At 37.5% G+C, this 14,857-nt stretch overlaps 1 protein-coding gene across 1 annotated transcript; it reads left to right on the top strand.

The window, feature by feature from the left end:
• The first annotated feature begins 2,582 nt into the window (after nucleotides 1–2,582).
• Nucleotides 2,583–3,646, top strand: IFNA8 (interferon alpha 8). Its single transcript, XM_010373456.2, has one exon. The coding sequence runs from the start codon at nucleotides 2,636–2,638 to the stop codon at nucleotides 3,188–3,190; it is 555 nt and encodes a 184-aa protein (XP_010371758.1). The 5' UTR covers nucleotides 2,583–2,635; the 3' UTR covers nucleotides 3,191–3,646.
• The last annotated feature ends 11,211 nt before the right edge of the window (nucleotides 3,647–14,857 follow it).

Raw genomic sequence — 14,857 nt, forward strand, 5'->3', positions numbered from 1 at the left:
CAATACCTGATTGATAAGAAATACAATAAAATTTAGCAACTTTTTCTTATTAGTGTTGTCATTATTGTCCTTTTTATTAAGTCAAGAGAAGTTTCCTTTGAAATCATCTGTTCCCTGGCTTCTTGTTAGATAGATATATTAGTCAGAGTTCTCCAGAGGGACAGAACTAATAGGATATATTTATATATAAGAGGGAGTTTATTAAGGAGAATTGACTCACACGATCACAAGGTAAAGTCCTACCATAGGCAGTCTGCAGGTTGAGAAGCAAGGAAGCCAGTGGTGGATCAGTCCGAGTCCCAAAACCTCCCAAGTAGAGAAGTCGACAGTGCAGCCTTTAGTCTGTGGCCAAAGGCCTGAGACCCCCTTCCAAATCACTGGTGTAAGTCCAAGAGTCCAAAAGCTTAAGAACTTGGAATCTGATTTCAAAGGCAGGAAGCATCCATCAGAAAGATGAAGGCCAGAAGACTCAGCAAGTCTCCTCTTCCATCTTCTCCTCCCTGCTTAATTCTAGCCATGTTGGCAGTTGATTAGATGGTGCCCATAGTGACTGAGTGTGAGTCTGCCTCTCCCAGTCCACTGACTCAAATTTTAATCTCCTTTGGCAATACCCTCATAGACACACCTAGGAACAACACTTTGCATCCTTCAGTTCAATCAAGGTAACACTCAATGTTAACCATCACAACAGATAATATGAGATATATTGATCTTCTGAGTTTATCCATCTACTAGTGGAGAACTTGAGATAATTATATTTGTCCATTCTACAGAGAGAATATTGTACTCTCACAAATTTGCCTTTCTAGTGCACAATGTCTTGTGTTTGGTTCATCACCCTCAACTGTCTAGTAAGGCTGAATTCACTAAAGCTGAAAACACCCCTCTGGACCAGTAATGATTACTTTTCTTTGAGCTCCTGCCCATTTTCTATCTTTGATCTACATCTCTTCCACCATTTTGCTTCTGCTCTTCCCCACCCTTTAATGTCCATCTAACCTGGGCTGAATATCCAAGTTATATTTTTTTAGTTTTTTTTCTCCAGTGGGATATTACTTCCATTCTTACATTTTTATCACATTTAGATATACATTTGTTTTCTTTTTGTTCTATTTATTGGGATACAAAAAAGCAACAACTTTTGCTTTCTGTGAAAAAGGAAATGAGAAAGATATCTGGTATCTTGTGTGCTATGTAGAACAATTGTACACATCATTTACCTTATCATACTTAGATATTATTACCGACCTTAGGAAACAGATGGCTTATTTTATAAGAATGAACTAGAATTGGGATGTCCCCAGGTTCTTTGGGAAATCTAAACGTTAATGCAAAAAATTGTTTTGAAAAATCAAATTGATGTTTTCTCGATTGTGTATTCTCATTGGGGATGATATTGCTCCTAAGGGTACAAACCTTAGTTCTTGTGGCGTGAACATATTGTAGATACTATATTCGTTTATGGCCCCTCAATGCCGAACTCTAACAAAACCTTATCCTCTAGTATTTATTTTCTTTCACTTGGTTTTCTTATGTATTACATGAAAAAGATTGATACTGAGTTCATGGAAGATACACAAAATGTATGTGAGATTAATGCTGCAAACCAGTGTGAAATAGATGGTTGTCATTGGTGGACTTTCTGTCCACTATGTGCTCAATCTCAGAGTCATACCATGTGATGTGGTCTCCGTCGGCATATGAATGGGCTGCCATTGGCTGTTTGGGTATGTAGCTTATGTTTGATCCTCAGTGCTTTCAATTGTATTATACTCTTTTATACAAATGCTTTTATTTTATTATTAAATTGTATAAAACTTTTTCAAACATTAATACTTACAGCAAATGCTGAAAAGAAAAATATGTTGACAATATCTGGATGAAAATCTAGCAGTTAGTGAAGGTAAAACTTATTTTCTATATGAAGCAATACTAAAAGTTAAGTATAATAAATTAAATGTTATAGGTTTAGGAATAATTTAATTTTAAATAGTCCCTTAGCAGTTTTGTGAGATTTTTAAGTATTTTTATTCTATTGGTATTACATATTTTTATATAAGTATTTTTATTATATTGGTATTATATATCTTCATATATTATAACTTTGCATGTTTCACTTGATTCATTAATATTTATATAAGTAAATATACTCGAAGTCACTCAGCAAATAACTTTGATAAAGTTAAATGCCAATAGCTTTTATATTTAACTTTTAGCATAAAATTTTTACTTTTTCTTAATGCTGCATTGCATAAAAAAGTAAATTGTCCACTTTGTTTTTTAAAGTGGATAGAAATGCAGTACATCCATATATGCACATAATATATCTATGTTATTAAATTATCAGGAGGGGTTTACTTAGTAAAAAATTATCAAACAGGACTCTGGAGGTTGAGAAAGGGAATGCAGCAATGAAAAGAAAACTGGTTGAGAAACACTTCCTTAAGCCCATGTAGAGAGTGCATAAAGGAAAGCAAAAACAGAAGTAGAAAAAAAATGCAGTAGCGTTCAGAAAATGGAAATGAGTATGTTCCCTACATAAGGCCGTGTACAAACCAAAGTCTTCAGAGATCCTGGAGCCCAAGGTTAAAGGTCATCCATCTGAACCAGCTCAGCAGCATCCGCAACATCTACAATGGCCTTGACCTTTTATTTACTGATGGCCCTAGTGGTGCTCAGCTACAAGCCATTCAGCTCTCTGGGCTGTGATCTGCCTCAGACCCACAGCCTGGGTTACAGGAGGGCCTTGGTGCTCCTGGCACAAATGAGAAGAATCTCTCCTTTCTCCTGCCTGAAGGACAGACATGACTTTGAATTCCCCCAGGAGGAGTTTGATGATAAAAACTTCCAGAAGGCTCAAGCCATCTCTGTTCTCCATGAGATAATCCAGCAGACCTTCAACCTCTTCATCACAAAGAATTCATTTACTGCTTTTAATGAGACCCTTCTAGATGAGTTCTACATCGAACTTGACCAGCAGCTGAATGACCTGGAGTCCTGTGAGATGCAGGAAGTGGGGGTGACAGAGACTCACCTGATGTATGAGGACTCCATCCTGGCTGTGAAGAAATACTTCCAAAGAATTACTCTATATCTGACAGAGAAGAAATACAGCCCTTGTGCCTGGGAGGTTGTCAGAGCAGAAATCATGAGATCCTTCTCTTTATCAATCAACTTGCAAAAAGATTGAAGAGTAAGGAATGAGACCTGGTGCAACATGGAAATGATTCTTATAGACTAATACAGCAGCTCACACTTCCACAAGTTGTGCTCTTTCAAAGACTCTTGTTTCTGCTGCAACCATGCCATGAGTTGAATCAAATATGTCAAGTGGTTTCACGAGTGTTAAGCAACGTCCTGTTCATCTGTATGGGTACTAGTCCCTTACAGATGACCATGCTGATGGATCTATTCATCTATTTATTTAAATCTTTATTTAGTTAACTATTTATAGGACTTAAATTAGTTTTGTTCATATTATATTATGTGAACTTTTACATTGTGAATTGTGTAACAAAAATATGTTCTTTATGTTTATTATTTTGCCTTGTTTATTAAATTTTTACTATAGAAAAATTCTTATATTTATTTATTTATTCTTTAAAATTTAACTCCAAACCTGATTGTGCAAACTGATTAAAGAATGGATGGTACGATTCCTTTATCCATGCTTATTACATTCAAATTATAAGTAAAAATGAACTTTGTGTAAATTAAGTGTATGTTGCCCTTAAGATATCCAGGTGAACATAACAAATACAATTCCTGCTCTCTCGTAGCTTTGTTTTTTGTAGGGAAAGAAACCTAACAACAGTAATCATACTTAATATCAGTTATGTCTAATGCCATAATGAGAAGAAAGAACCAATGAATTTATCTCCCCAGAAGGTAGACCAAGGCATGTGAGGAAATAAAACTAAACACAGAGATATCCTCTACATGCTAACTGGTAGACATCTAAGCACAATTGCACACTGCCAGTTGGATATATGAGTTTGCAATTAATAAAGAATGCAATTGCTAGAGGTTCCTATGTGATAACTGAAAGCCCAGAAATGGAGAAGCTCATGTAGGGAGAGAGTGTTGAGGGAGAAAATGGCTTAAACGTGATTCTGAGGACCTTCCACAGTTAAGGAAGGAAAGAGAAGAGCCACAAAGAAACAGATGGAAAGGTCACACATTAGAAGGACAACAGGAGAAAAGCTAGGAAAAAAAGTTTAAGAAAATTAATATTCTGAAAAGAGTTATCAGTAGATTCCCAGAAGGTATACATTGAAACTGTCCACTACCTTGGGAAAACAGATGACACTGGCAACCTTATGAGAGTTATTATGGTAAAATAAATCAGGACAAACCACACTGTAGCAGCTGGAAGTATAAATAAGAGAAGTTAGTGACTCTGAAGAGGGCGAAAAAATAGGATGTGATGGGGGAAAGAAAGAATGTGGGTTACCTTTTCTGTGCATAGTATTTCCTTTGTCAATATTTTTATCTGGATAGATTTCATATAACTGATGTACTAGCAAATCATATTAATATATTTAATATATTATTTTAAATCATGATATATTATTTATAATTATAATTTATTCTTGTTTTAATTAATATTACTTTGACTATTAGTAAGCTGCCTAGTTTCTGTTAATTTGTTAGGGAGTAAGAGATGACTAATTCAATCCTTCACCAAAATAATTAATGCTGATAATATAATGACACCTGGAAGTATTGGCCTTATTTGTTGTTAGTTAACTTCCATTGTTGTCACACTGGTTTAGTACAGTTCTTCTGCATCTTAATTTCTTGTAGTGCTAGATATAAGAAGATCTTTTATGTTACACTTTGGTAATTCTTCCTGATTTCATGAATATTGTAGTCTTTGTCAATCCAGAAAGAACCGAATTACTATGGACATAAAGACTGACAAACATCCCTCACAAAATAAAAGTGGGAAACAATCAGAGACTTTCTTTCTCAATACCTAAGGTAAAGAAAAAAACTGGTCAACACCAAGTGAAAATACATGAACCATGAATATTCAGAAAACAAGGAAGAGTTGTGTATAATTGTGTATAATTCATGAATAAAAGGAGATTTAGCAGTTATAACAGAAATGTGGAATACAAAACTGACAAAATCACCCATCACTTACATTAAAGAATTTGACACCAAAATTTCATTCTGCTTGGATGTAGGTGTATTGTTGATCAATCTGCTTAATCTCTTTGAGCCTTAGTTTTCTCATAAATAAAGTGGTTTCAAAATATGTATATACTTGTGAATATTAAAGGAACACATGAATTTTAAAGCACCTATGATAATATTTTCTATCAAATAAGGAGTTAAAATATAGTAGGTATTTTCCTATTTTTCTTCATACAGTTGTAGATGATAATATTTGTCTTTCTATAAAATTCTTAGGGACTATGTCCTATATTTCAGTAACTGACCTCCAATGGAAGGAGACTGAGAAAATGAGAATTCTAGAGAGGCTGAAAAATTGTCACTCCTCATTTCAAAGATGTGTCCTATTTATATGCAGTCAGGGAATGGTGGCTGCTGCTTTTCCTGAGACAGGAGAAGCATCTAGTTTGAACTGCAGAAGACACATGATGTATATTGACTGATTCTGGCACCTGGTACATTCCTTCCCTGGCTTGCAGCATTCCAGGATGCACGCTCATATCACCAGGGTTTCCTTGGTCATTCACTCCCTTTATCCTCCTGCCCTTTCACACAGAGCTGCTTTCTGTTCTGTTGTGGTTCTGGCTTCATGGTTTCCCTAAAGAGTAGAAAAGTAAAAGTAGAAAGCAGAAGTTAAACAAAAAAACAGTCCCCTGGGACCAAGTGTGACAAGGGCAGCAACCAAGACTGGAGGGCAGGTTTCTGATCTATGGAGAAATCCTACCAGTTCTAGAGATTTCTCTTTGTGCTGCAAAAAAAGCTATTTCTTGGCAAGAAGAGATGCTAATGTTGTCCAAGTTTGTTCCTTATCCCTGGTCTGTTACAAAGAGAATGAGTTTCCAGGTGCAGTCAAGGCATGGGCTCCTTGGGATTCACAGTGATATGGACACAGAGATGTAATATCTGCCCACATCCTACTGTGCAGAACAGTCTACTCCCCAGGATCACCCCATCCTTATACATTGGGACTCCGGGGCATAGGTAGAGCTGCCATTTTGTATTGGAACTTAATACTGCTTACAGAAACTTCATGTTTAATGGTGCATTAAAACAGCAGTACAATCTTAATTTCACAGATTTATTCCTAATATCAGAGTTCAAACATTAACAAATTAAAATATTTTCTCACTGTCACTTTGAATAATGATCTTTACAGTTCTTCCACTCAACAGTAAAACCCCTGCCTAGTTAGCAAAAGGAAGAATTCCCATGGAAGCTTAGGAATGTGAAAGAATAACATTACTGTTCCCTGAGAGCTAGTGAGGTCTATTTATTCAAATGTATGAAGTTTGGTAGAGTTTGAGAGGCATTCCTATAATTGACACCATATATTCATGGAGTGATTTCACTGGGAAGTGTGTGTGAATTGCTGAGGTAGCAGGGAGGGAGAGCATACAACTGCACAGGGGCCTCTTGAGTCTTTCCTCCGGCTACACACTGAACATCTGCATTTGCTGCTTTCAAACTAGGAGTTGACCACAGCCTTAGACAAATTACAAAAATTGTATGGTTTGCAGTCTTCTTCTGTCCTCTAGAGGGGAGAATGGAGAAATTTAGGAGGTGGACATGGCTTGGCTTCCCAACCTGTATATGTCAGGCTTCTCCAGAGAAACAGAACCATCAGGTTGTGTGTTTGTGTGTGTGTGTGTGTGTGCGCGCACGTGTGTGTGTGAGACACATTTGTTTTAAAGAATTTACTCACGTGATTGTAAAAGCTTGGCAGATCCAAAATCTGCAGTGTAAGTCAGCAGGCTGGAGACCTGGAGAAGAGTTGCCGTTGGAGCCCGTAGGTGGTCTGCTGGCAGAATTCCCCCTGCTTCTGGGGAAATTAATCATTTTCTTTTAAGCCTTCAACTGATTGGATGAAGCCCACCCACATTATTGAGGATAATCTGCTTTACTCAAATACTTAGATATTAATCTGATCTAAAACATACCTTCACAGGAACACCTTGAATAATGTTTCACCAAAAGATGGGTGCCCTGGCCTAGCCAAGGTGACACATAAATGTTATCATCACACTCCGCGTCTCTAATCAATGCCTTAATTCTTTTCAAATATTATTTCCCTTCCACTCTTTGGTGGTGGTTTATGTGTTATATATTTTACATAACTTTCCTGCATTTTTTGTTTCAGGTAAGAAAATCCTGACACCAGGCTTTATTTCATAATTTGCCATCCAAGTCTCTATAGCCATACCCTGTTTCACAGGAAAAAGTTAGAAATTTGTGTACATTAAAAAAAAAAAAAAAAAAAAACACCATTTAAAAAATTTAGCTATTATGAGCATAAAATTATACTCCAGGAATTCTTATTTAAAATCTAATATCACTCTCAATTCTCTATCAAGATTTTATTAGTGTTTGTAGTGTGACATTTTACATTGGATTTCTGCCTTTATTATCATTTTAAAATAATTTATTGAAAACTTCTTTCCACTATGTTAACATCAGCTATATCTTTTTCCTAAATATAATTACTACAGATAATATAATTTCAAATGTATTTCACCATGTATTTGGTGAAATTATATGCTTTAAAAGTTTGCTAACCTTATTTTCTCCTGTATCACATTGTTTTTAGTATTACTGTTATAAATTCATTTCATTTCCTAATAGGGAAAGGTATGCCAATAATTCTTCTATTGTTTTACATTATCAGTGTATTCTTCCTGATTAAATTTATATTTCATCTATGTAGAACAGTAATTTCATGAAAATCACAAGTTCTTCAGGATGCACAAATAACCAAATTGCAATAAATGTAACATTTAGGACAATTTATAAGACAGAAGAGTAAAACTGGATCAGTGAAGTTTTCTCCACTATCTAAGGTAAAAAATAGGTAAAAACTGGCCCCCCAAAACATGATAGCATGCAACAATTAAAAGAAGACCAGGGAAGACATCTGTTTAATTTTGGAATCAAAGCTTTTTAAAAACTCAATAGTAGTCTAATATATGAAACTTTTAACATTTCCCATAATATGTAATGTAGGATTCTACATTAGATTCTGACAGCAGTTCTGTGTGATCTAAGGAAATTTACCTAATTTCTCTGAACCTTAGTCTTTATAGATAAATATAGAGAAGAAAATATTTGTAGTTGTGAATGTTGAACAAACATTTAAGAACACTTAAATTTCAGTATTTCTCACTGAAGCCTTAAAATACAGTTATTACTTCATTTTATTATCTTTGCACACATGTAAATATCAGAGTAGAGAGCTAACTCTGCCCCCACCCCTCAGTAACTACCTACAAAAATATGACAGTCTGAAAAATGCCATTCTGGGAAGTGTTCCAGAGAACACTGAAAAATAGTCACCCTTCAGATGAAAGAAAAATCTGGTTTATATATTTAGTCAGGAAAACGCAGCTTGTAGAAATATCTGGAAGGGAAGTTAAGTCTCCTAAACTGAAGTGAAATAGACCTGTACATAGTACCCATTTTTCGATTCTGACATCTGACATGCCCTTGCCCCCCTGTTTTTCTGGATCCCAATTTTCACTCCCATATCACATTAGTTTCCTTCATCTTCCTTTAGAAATCTCCACTGTGCTCTCTTCTTCACTCCTCATTAACCTGCTCTGCCTCTTCATACATCCGACTTCTGTTCCCTTGCAGGTTTTTTTGATCAGTTTCCCTTTAAGAGTACAAAGCCACCTATTAAAAGTAAAACGTGAGTATAAGTTTTAGTTTTTCCAGAAACTGTTATATAAGAAGTTCTTTTTCTTTTCTTCTGGCGAATATTTCTGAAAATGAGGGAATTCCCCTGTTACAGTGATGTAAGAGTAGCTGTAGGAAAAGGGGAAGATGGAAGATTCCATTTTACTTGGGACCTATTACATTAACAGGGGCAGGCAGCCACCTACTGGCCATGATGGACCAAGACAGCAGCCAAGTCTGTGGGGAGCAGGCTGTTTTCCATATGCAGAAATGTGTCCCTGGCAGGAGATTTTTCTTCCTGGGTAAAAGGGGCTCTTTCTTGGAAATAACTCTTCCTGATATTGGAAGAAGGCCATTTCCAAAGCTTTTGTATCATAGAGAGGGAAAATACTCCCGGGTCAGGCAGGACATGTCCTTTGGGCAATGGACAGCTATGTGGAGAGAGAAAGGGTCAGAATGTATCCCTTGCCTCCAGCCTGCTCAGCGTCTCAGGGCCTCCTGACTCATCCCTCCCTCTATGTTCTGTGTCAAACTAGAAGGCAGGCGAGCCTGCCAATCTGGGTGTTGAATTGCAAAGAAACTCAGCAAAACATCTTCTGTTTGAAGGGACATGATCTCTTAAGAGTAAGTTCTTAGTTTTATGAATTCCTTCGTATTCTAAGATTCTATCCCTTGATTTTATATCAGGAGAAAATCCTCACTCTTACACTGAATGACAAACAAGCTGGCATCAGTCCCACCTGACTTGGTAGTTAAAGGGAATACTGGCACAAGTAAAGAAATTTCAGAGGCCTCAATGAATGATTGCCAACTTTCACCTGTGGATTTTTGTAGCGCTAGAATTGACACATATTGAGGTGATCTGCTCAAAATTGTAATTGAGGTAGTTTATCAGAAATTGTGTGTGAATTGCCTAGGTGTTAATTGCTTACGTAGCAGGGTGGGGTTTCAGTTTGGCAGAAACCTCTCAAATATCTGCCTCAGGTTAGAGACACAACCTTTAGATTGCTTCTCTCCTAGAGGGCCCTATTTATTATGTTAAATAATTTGATTTTTCTTTAGTCCTCCACCACTTGTGGGAAAATCGGTACAGGAGAAGGGCCAAATAGACCTTTTTAAAAAATAAACCTGGTTATGTCTTTGTGATTCTTTTTTTTAAAATGTCTTTTTTTATTTTTAATTTTTGGGGCTATATAGTATGTGTATATTTATGAGGTACATGAGATACTTTGGTACAGGCATGCAATACCTAGTAATCACATCAGGGTAAACGGTATATCCACACCCTCAAGCATTTGTCCTTTTTGTGACAATCTAATTATACTCTTTCAGTTATTGTAAAATGCACAATTAAATTATTTTTGACTGTAGTCACCCTGTTGTGCTACCAAAAATTAGGTCTTATTCTTTCTATTTTTTGTACCACATTAACTATCTTAATTCCCCCGGCCCCCCAACTACCCTTCCCAGCCTCTGGTAACCATCCTTTTATCTCCGTGGATTTAATTGTTTTAATTTTTAGCTTCCACAAATAAGTGAGAATTTGCAGTTTGTCTCTCTGGACCTGGCTTTTTTCGCTTAACATGACGACTTCCAGTTCTATCCATGCTGTGTGAAATGACAGGATCTCACCGTTGTGTACGGCTGAATAGTACTCCATTGTGTGTATCACATTTTGTTTGTCTATTCATCTGCTGATGTACAGTTAGATTGCTTCCAAATCACGGCTATTGTGAATGGTGCTGCAATAAACATGGAAGTCCACATTCTCTTCGATATGCTAATTACCTTTCTTTTGGGTATATACATAGCAGTGGGATTACTGGATCTTATGATAGATCTATTTTTAGTTTTTGATGAACCTCAAAACTCTTCTCCATAGTGGTTGTACTAATTTTCATTCCCACCAACAGTTTATAAGGGTTCCCTTTTCTTCATATCCTTGCTAGCATTTGTTATTGGCTGACTTTTGGATAAAAGCCATTTTAACCGGGGTGAGATAATCTCTCTGTAGTTTTGATTTGCATTTCTCTGATGATCAATGATGTTGAGCACCTTTTAATATACCTGTTTGTTATTTGTATGTCTCCTTTCGAGAATTTCCACTCAGACCTTTTGACCATTTTTAAGTCCGATTATTAGATTTTTTTCCTATAGAGTTGTTTGAAATCATTATATATTTATTTGAAGTTATTTGAAGTTTTTCATTTTTGTTGATGTTATAATGATAAACTTCCTTCTTAGTGCTGCTTTCGCTGTATCCCATAAATTCCGATATGTCATGTTTTCATTATCATTTGTTTCAAGACATTTTTCATTTTCCTTCTTAATTTTTTTATTGATGCATGGGACACTCAAGAGCATATTGTTTAATTTTCATATTTTTGTATTGCAAAATTCCTCCTGTTATTGATTTTTAGTTTTGTTCCATTGTGGTCAGAGAAGATGCTTTATAGCATTTCATTTTTTAAAATGTTTTAAGACTTGTTTTGTGACATAACATGCGGTCTGTCTTTGAGAATGATCCATGTGTTTAGGAGGATAATGTGTACTCTGCAGCTATATGATGAAGTGTTTCCTAAATATCTCTTAGATTTATTTGGACTAGAGTGCAGAATAAGTCTGATGTTTCTTTGTTGATTTTCTGTCTGGAAGATCTGTCCACTGCTGAAAGTGGGGCGTTGAAGTCTCCAGTTATTACTGTATTTGGATCTACCTCTTGATTTAGCTCTAATAATATTTGCTTTATATATATGGGTGTGCTAGTGTTTTAATATATTTATGGTTGTTATATCCTCCTGCTGAATTGACCCTTTTACATTATATAGTGACCTTTGTGTCTTCTTATACTTTTGGTCTTAAAATCTATTTTGTTTGATGTAAGTATAGTTACTCCTGCTCTTTTTTGGTTTTTATTGGCATGGAGTATCTTTTTCCATCCCTTTATTTTCAGTCTATGCATGTCTTTATAGGTGATATAGGTGAAATAAGTGAAGTGTGTTTCTTGTAGACAACCTATCATTCGGTCTTGCTTTTCTTATCCACTCAGCCACTCTATGTCTTTTGCTAGGAGAGATAAGTCCATTTCCATTCAATGTTATAATTGATAAATAAGGGTTTACTCCTGCCATTTTGTTATTTGTTTTGTTTTCCCCTTGTTTTGTTTTATTCTCTTTCTTTTTTCCTTCCTTTCTGTCTTCCTTTCTCATTTGAGGTGATTTTCTCATGTGATATAATTTAGTTTCTGACTTTTCTTTATGTGTTATAAGTTATTAAATTTGAGGTTACCATGAGGCTTGCAAATACTATCAAATAACCATTTTAAGCAGATAACAACTTCTGTTTGTGTAAATCAATAAATCAATAAACAAACAAAGAGAAAACTAATATAAACTCTGCACCTTAACTTCATCTCCCTGCATTTTAGCTTATTGTTATTTCTATTTCTATCTTATTGTATTGTTTTTGCCTTAAAATTTGTTAGACATATTATTTTCAATTGGTTCATTTTTTATTTTTCTACTTAAGATTAGTTTACACACCACAGTTACAGTGTTATAATATTCCATGTCATTCTGTGTACTTACTATTGCCAGTGACTTTTGTAACTTCAGATTATTTCTTACTTCTCATTAATATCCTTTCCTTTCTAATTGAAGTACTGCTTTAGCTTTTCTTGTAGCACAGGTCTGACATTCATGAAATCCCTCAGATTTTGTTTGAGAACGTCTTTTCTTCTCTTTCATGTTTGAAAGGTGTTCTGGGAAGGCTTTCCAGATATTTGAAAAAACTTGGGTGTTGCTATTTCTGCTTTTGGGGCACCCCAAGTCCAGTAATGCTGTTTCTTATGGACTTGTAGACGTAACACCTTGATGGTCTTGGACCAGATCTGGGAGAATTCTCTGGATTACAAGGCAGGTACTCTTGTTCTCTTCCCTTACTTTCTCCCAAACAAACAGAGCCTCTCTCTCTCTCTCTCCCTCTCTCTCTCTCTCTCTCTCTGTTCTGAGCCACCTGGAGCTGGGGGTGGAGTGCCAGAGCAGCACCCCTGTGGCTACCACCGCTAGGGCTGCACTGGGTCAGACCTGAAGCCAGCACTGCACTAGGTTTTACCCAAGCCCTGCTGTAGGCCCTCCCTGGCTACTGCCTATGTTTGCTCAAGGACCTGGGGGTCTACAATAAGCAGATGGCAAAGTCAGCCAGGCCTGTGTTCTGCCTTTCAGGACAGCGAGTTTCCCCAGGCCCCTGCACATCCAGAGGTGCCATCCTAGAGACAGGACTAGAATCAAAACCCTAGAAATGTACCTGGTGTTCCATTCCACTGCAGCTGAGCTAGCCCTCAAACCACATGATACAGAGCTGTCCACTCTTCTCTCCCCTTTCCACAGTCAGAGGAGCCTCATCACATGGCCACCACCACTACCACCAGCTCATGAGAAGTACTGCCAGTCTACTAACAATGTTCAGTTAAGGACCCAGGGCTCCTCAGTCAGCTTCTGGTGAATGCTGTCAAGCCTGGGATACAGTCTTCAGAAAAGTGGGCCACTCTTTGGCTTAGGGCAGATCCATAAATATTGTCTGAGAGCCAAGTCCTGAAATCAGGGCCCCCAAGAGCACACTTGGTGTTCTACTGCCTTGTTGCCAACCTGGTACCTAAGGCGTAAGACAAAATCCCTTTACTTTTCTGTTTGCTTTTCTCAAGCAGAAGGAGTCCCTCACTGTAGTCACCACAGCTGGGAATATGCTCGTTCTCACTTGAAGCGAGCATGTCTCAGAGACCCACTCAAGGCCTGTGGTATACTACCTGGATATTGTCACTACTTTTACAGGGCTCCAGGGCTCTTTAGTCAGGAGATGATGAATCTTCTCCGAACTGGGTTCTTCATTTCAGCAGCAGGCTTCCTTCTGGCCCAAGGTGTGTCTAGAAATGTCATCTGGGAACTAGGGTCTTGAATGGGTGACTCACGACCCTGAATGGTACCATATCCAGTGTGGCTGAACTGGTATCCAAGATGCAAGACAAAGTCCTGTTTACCCTTCTGGTATGGTTTGGTTGTGTCCTCACCCAAATCTCAACTTGAAGTGTATCTCCCAGAACTCCCACATGTTGTGGGAGGGACCCAGGGGGAGGTAATTGAATCATGGGGGTCGGTCTTTCCTATGCTATTCTTGTGATAGTGAATAAGTGTTACAAGATCTGATGGATTTATCGGGGTTTTTGCTTTTGCTACTTCCTCATTTTTCTCTCACCACTGTCATGTAAGAAGTGCCTTTGGCCTCCCACCTTGATTCTGAGGCCTCCCTAGCCATGTGGAACTGTAAGCCCAATTAAACCTCTTTTTTTTCCCCTCAGTTTTCACTATGTCTTTATCAGCAGCATGAAAAAAATCAATACAGTAAATTGGTACCAGGAGTGGGGCATTGCTGAAAAGATACTCAAAAATGTGGAAGCAAACTTGGAACTGGGTAACAAACAGAGGTTGGAAAAGTTTGGAGGACTCAGAAGAAGACAAGAAAATGTGGGAAAGTTTGGAGCTTCCTAGAGACTTGTTGAATGGCTTTGCCAAAAATGCTGATAACGATATGGACAATAAGATCCAGGCTGACGTAGTCTCAGGTGGAGATGAGGAATTTGTTGGGAACTGGAGCAAAGGTGACTCTTGTTCTTGCAAAGAGACTGGCAACATTTTGCCCCTGCCCTAGAGATCTGCAGAACTTTGAACCTGGGAGAAATGATTTCAGTTCCTTCTCATTTGGGTAGCCTCTGTCAGAGAGAGGGTCTAGGGCTGAAGGCTGTTGTTCAGATTATTCTGTCCCATGGGGTGTTCCCTTGATGTAGTTCTCTCTCCCTTTTCCTATGGATGTAGCTTCCTGAGAGCTGAGCTGTAGTGATTGTCATTTCTTTTCTGCGTCTAGCCACCCAGCAAGTCTACCAGGTTCTGGCCTGGTACTGGGGGTTGTCTGCACAGAGTCCGATGATGTGAACCGTCTGTGGGTCTCTCAGCTG

This window comes from Rhinopithecus roxellana, chromosome 16 (assembly GCF_007565055.1).
Source record: "Rhinopithecus roxellana isolate Shanxi Qingling chromosome 16, ASM756505v1, whole genome shotgun sequence".
Taxonomy (NCBI): domain Eukaryota; kingdom Metazoa; phylum Chordata; class Mammalia; order Primates; family Cercopithecidae; genus Rhinopithecus; species Rhinopithecus roxellana.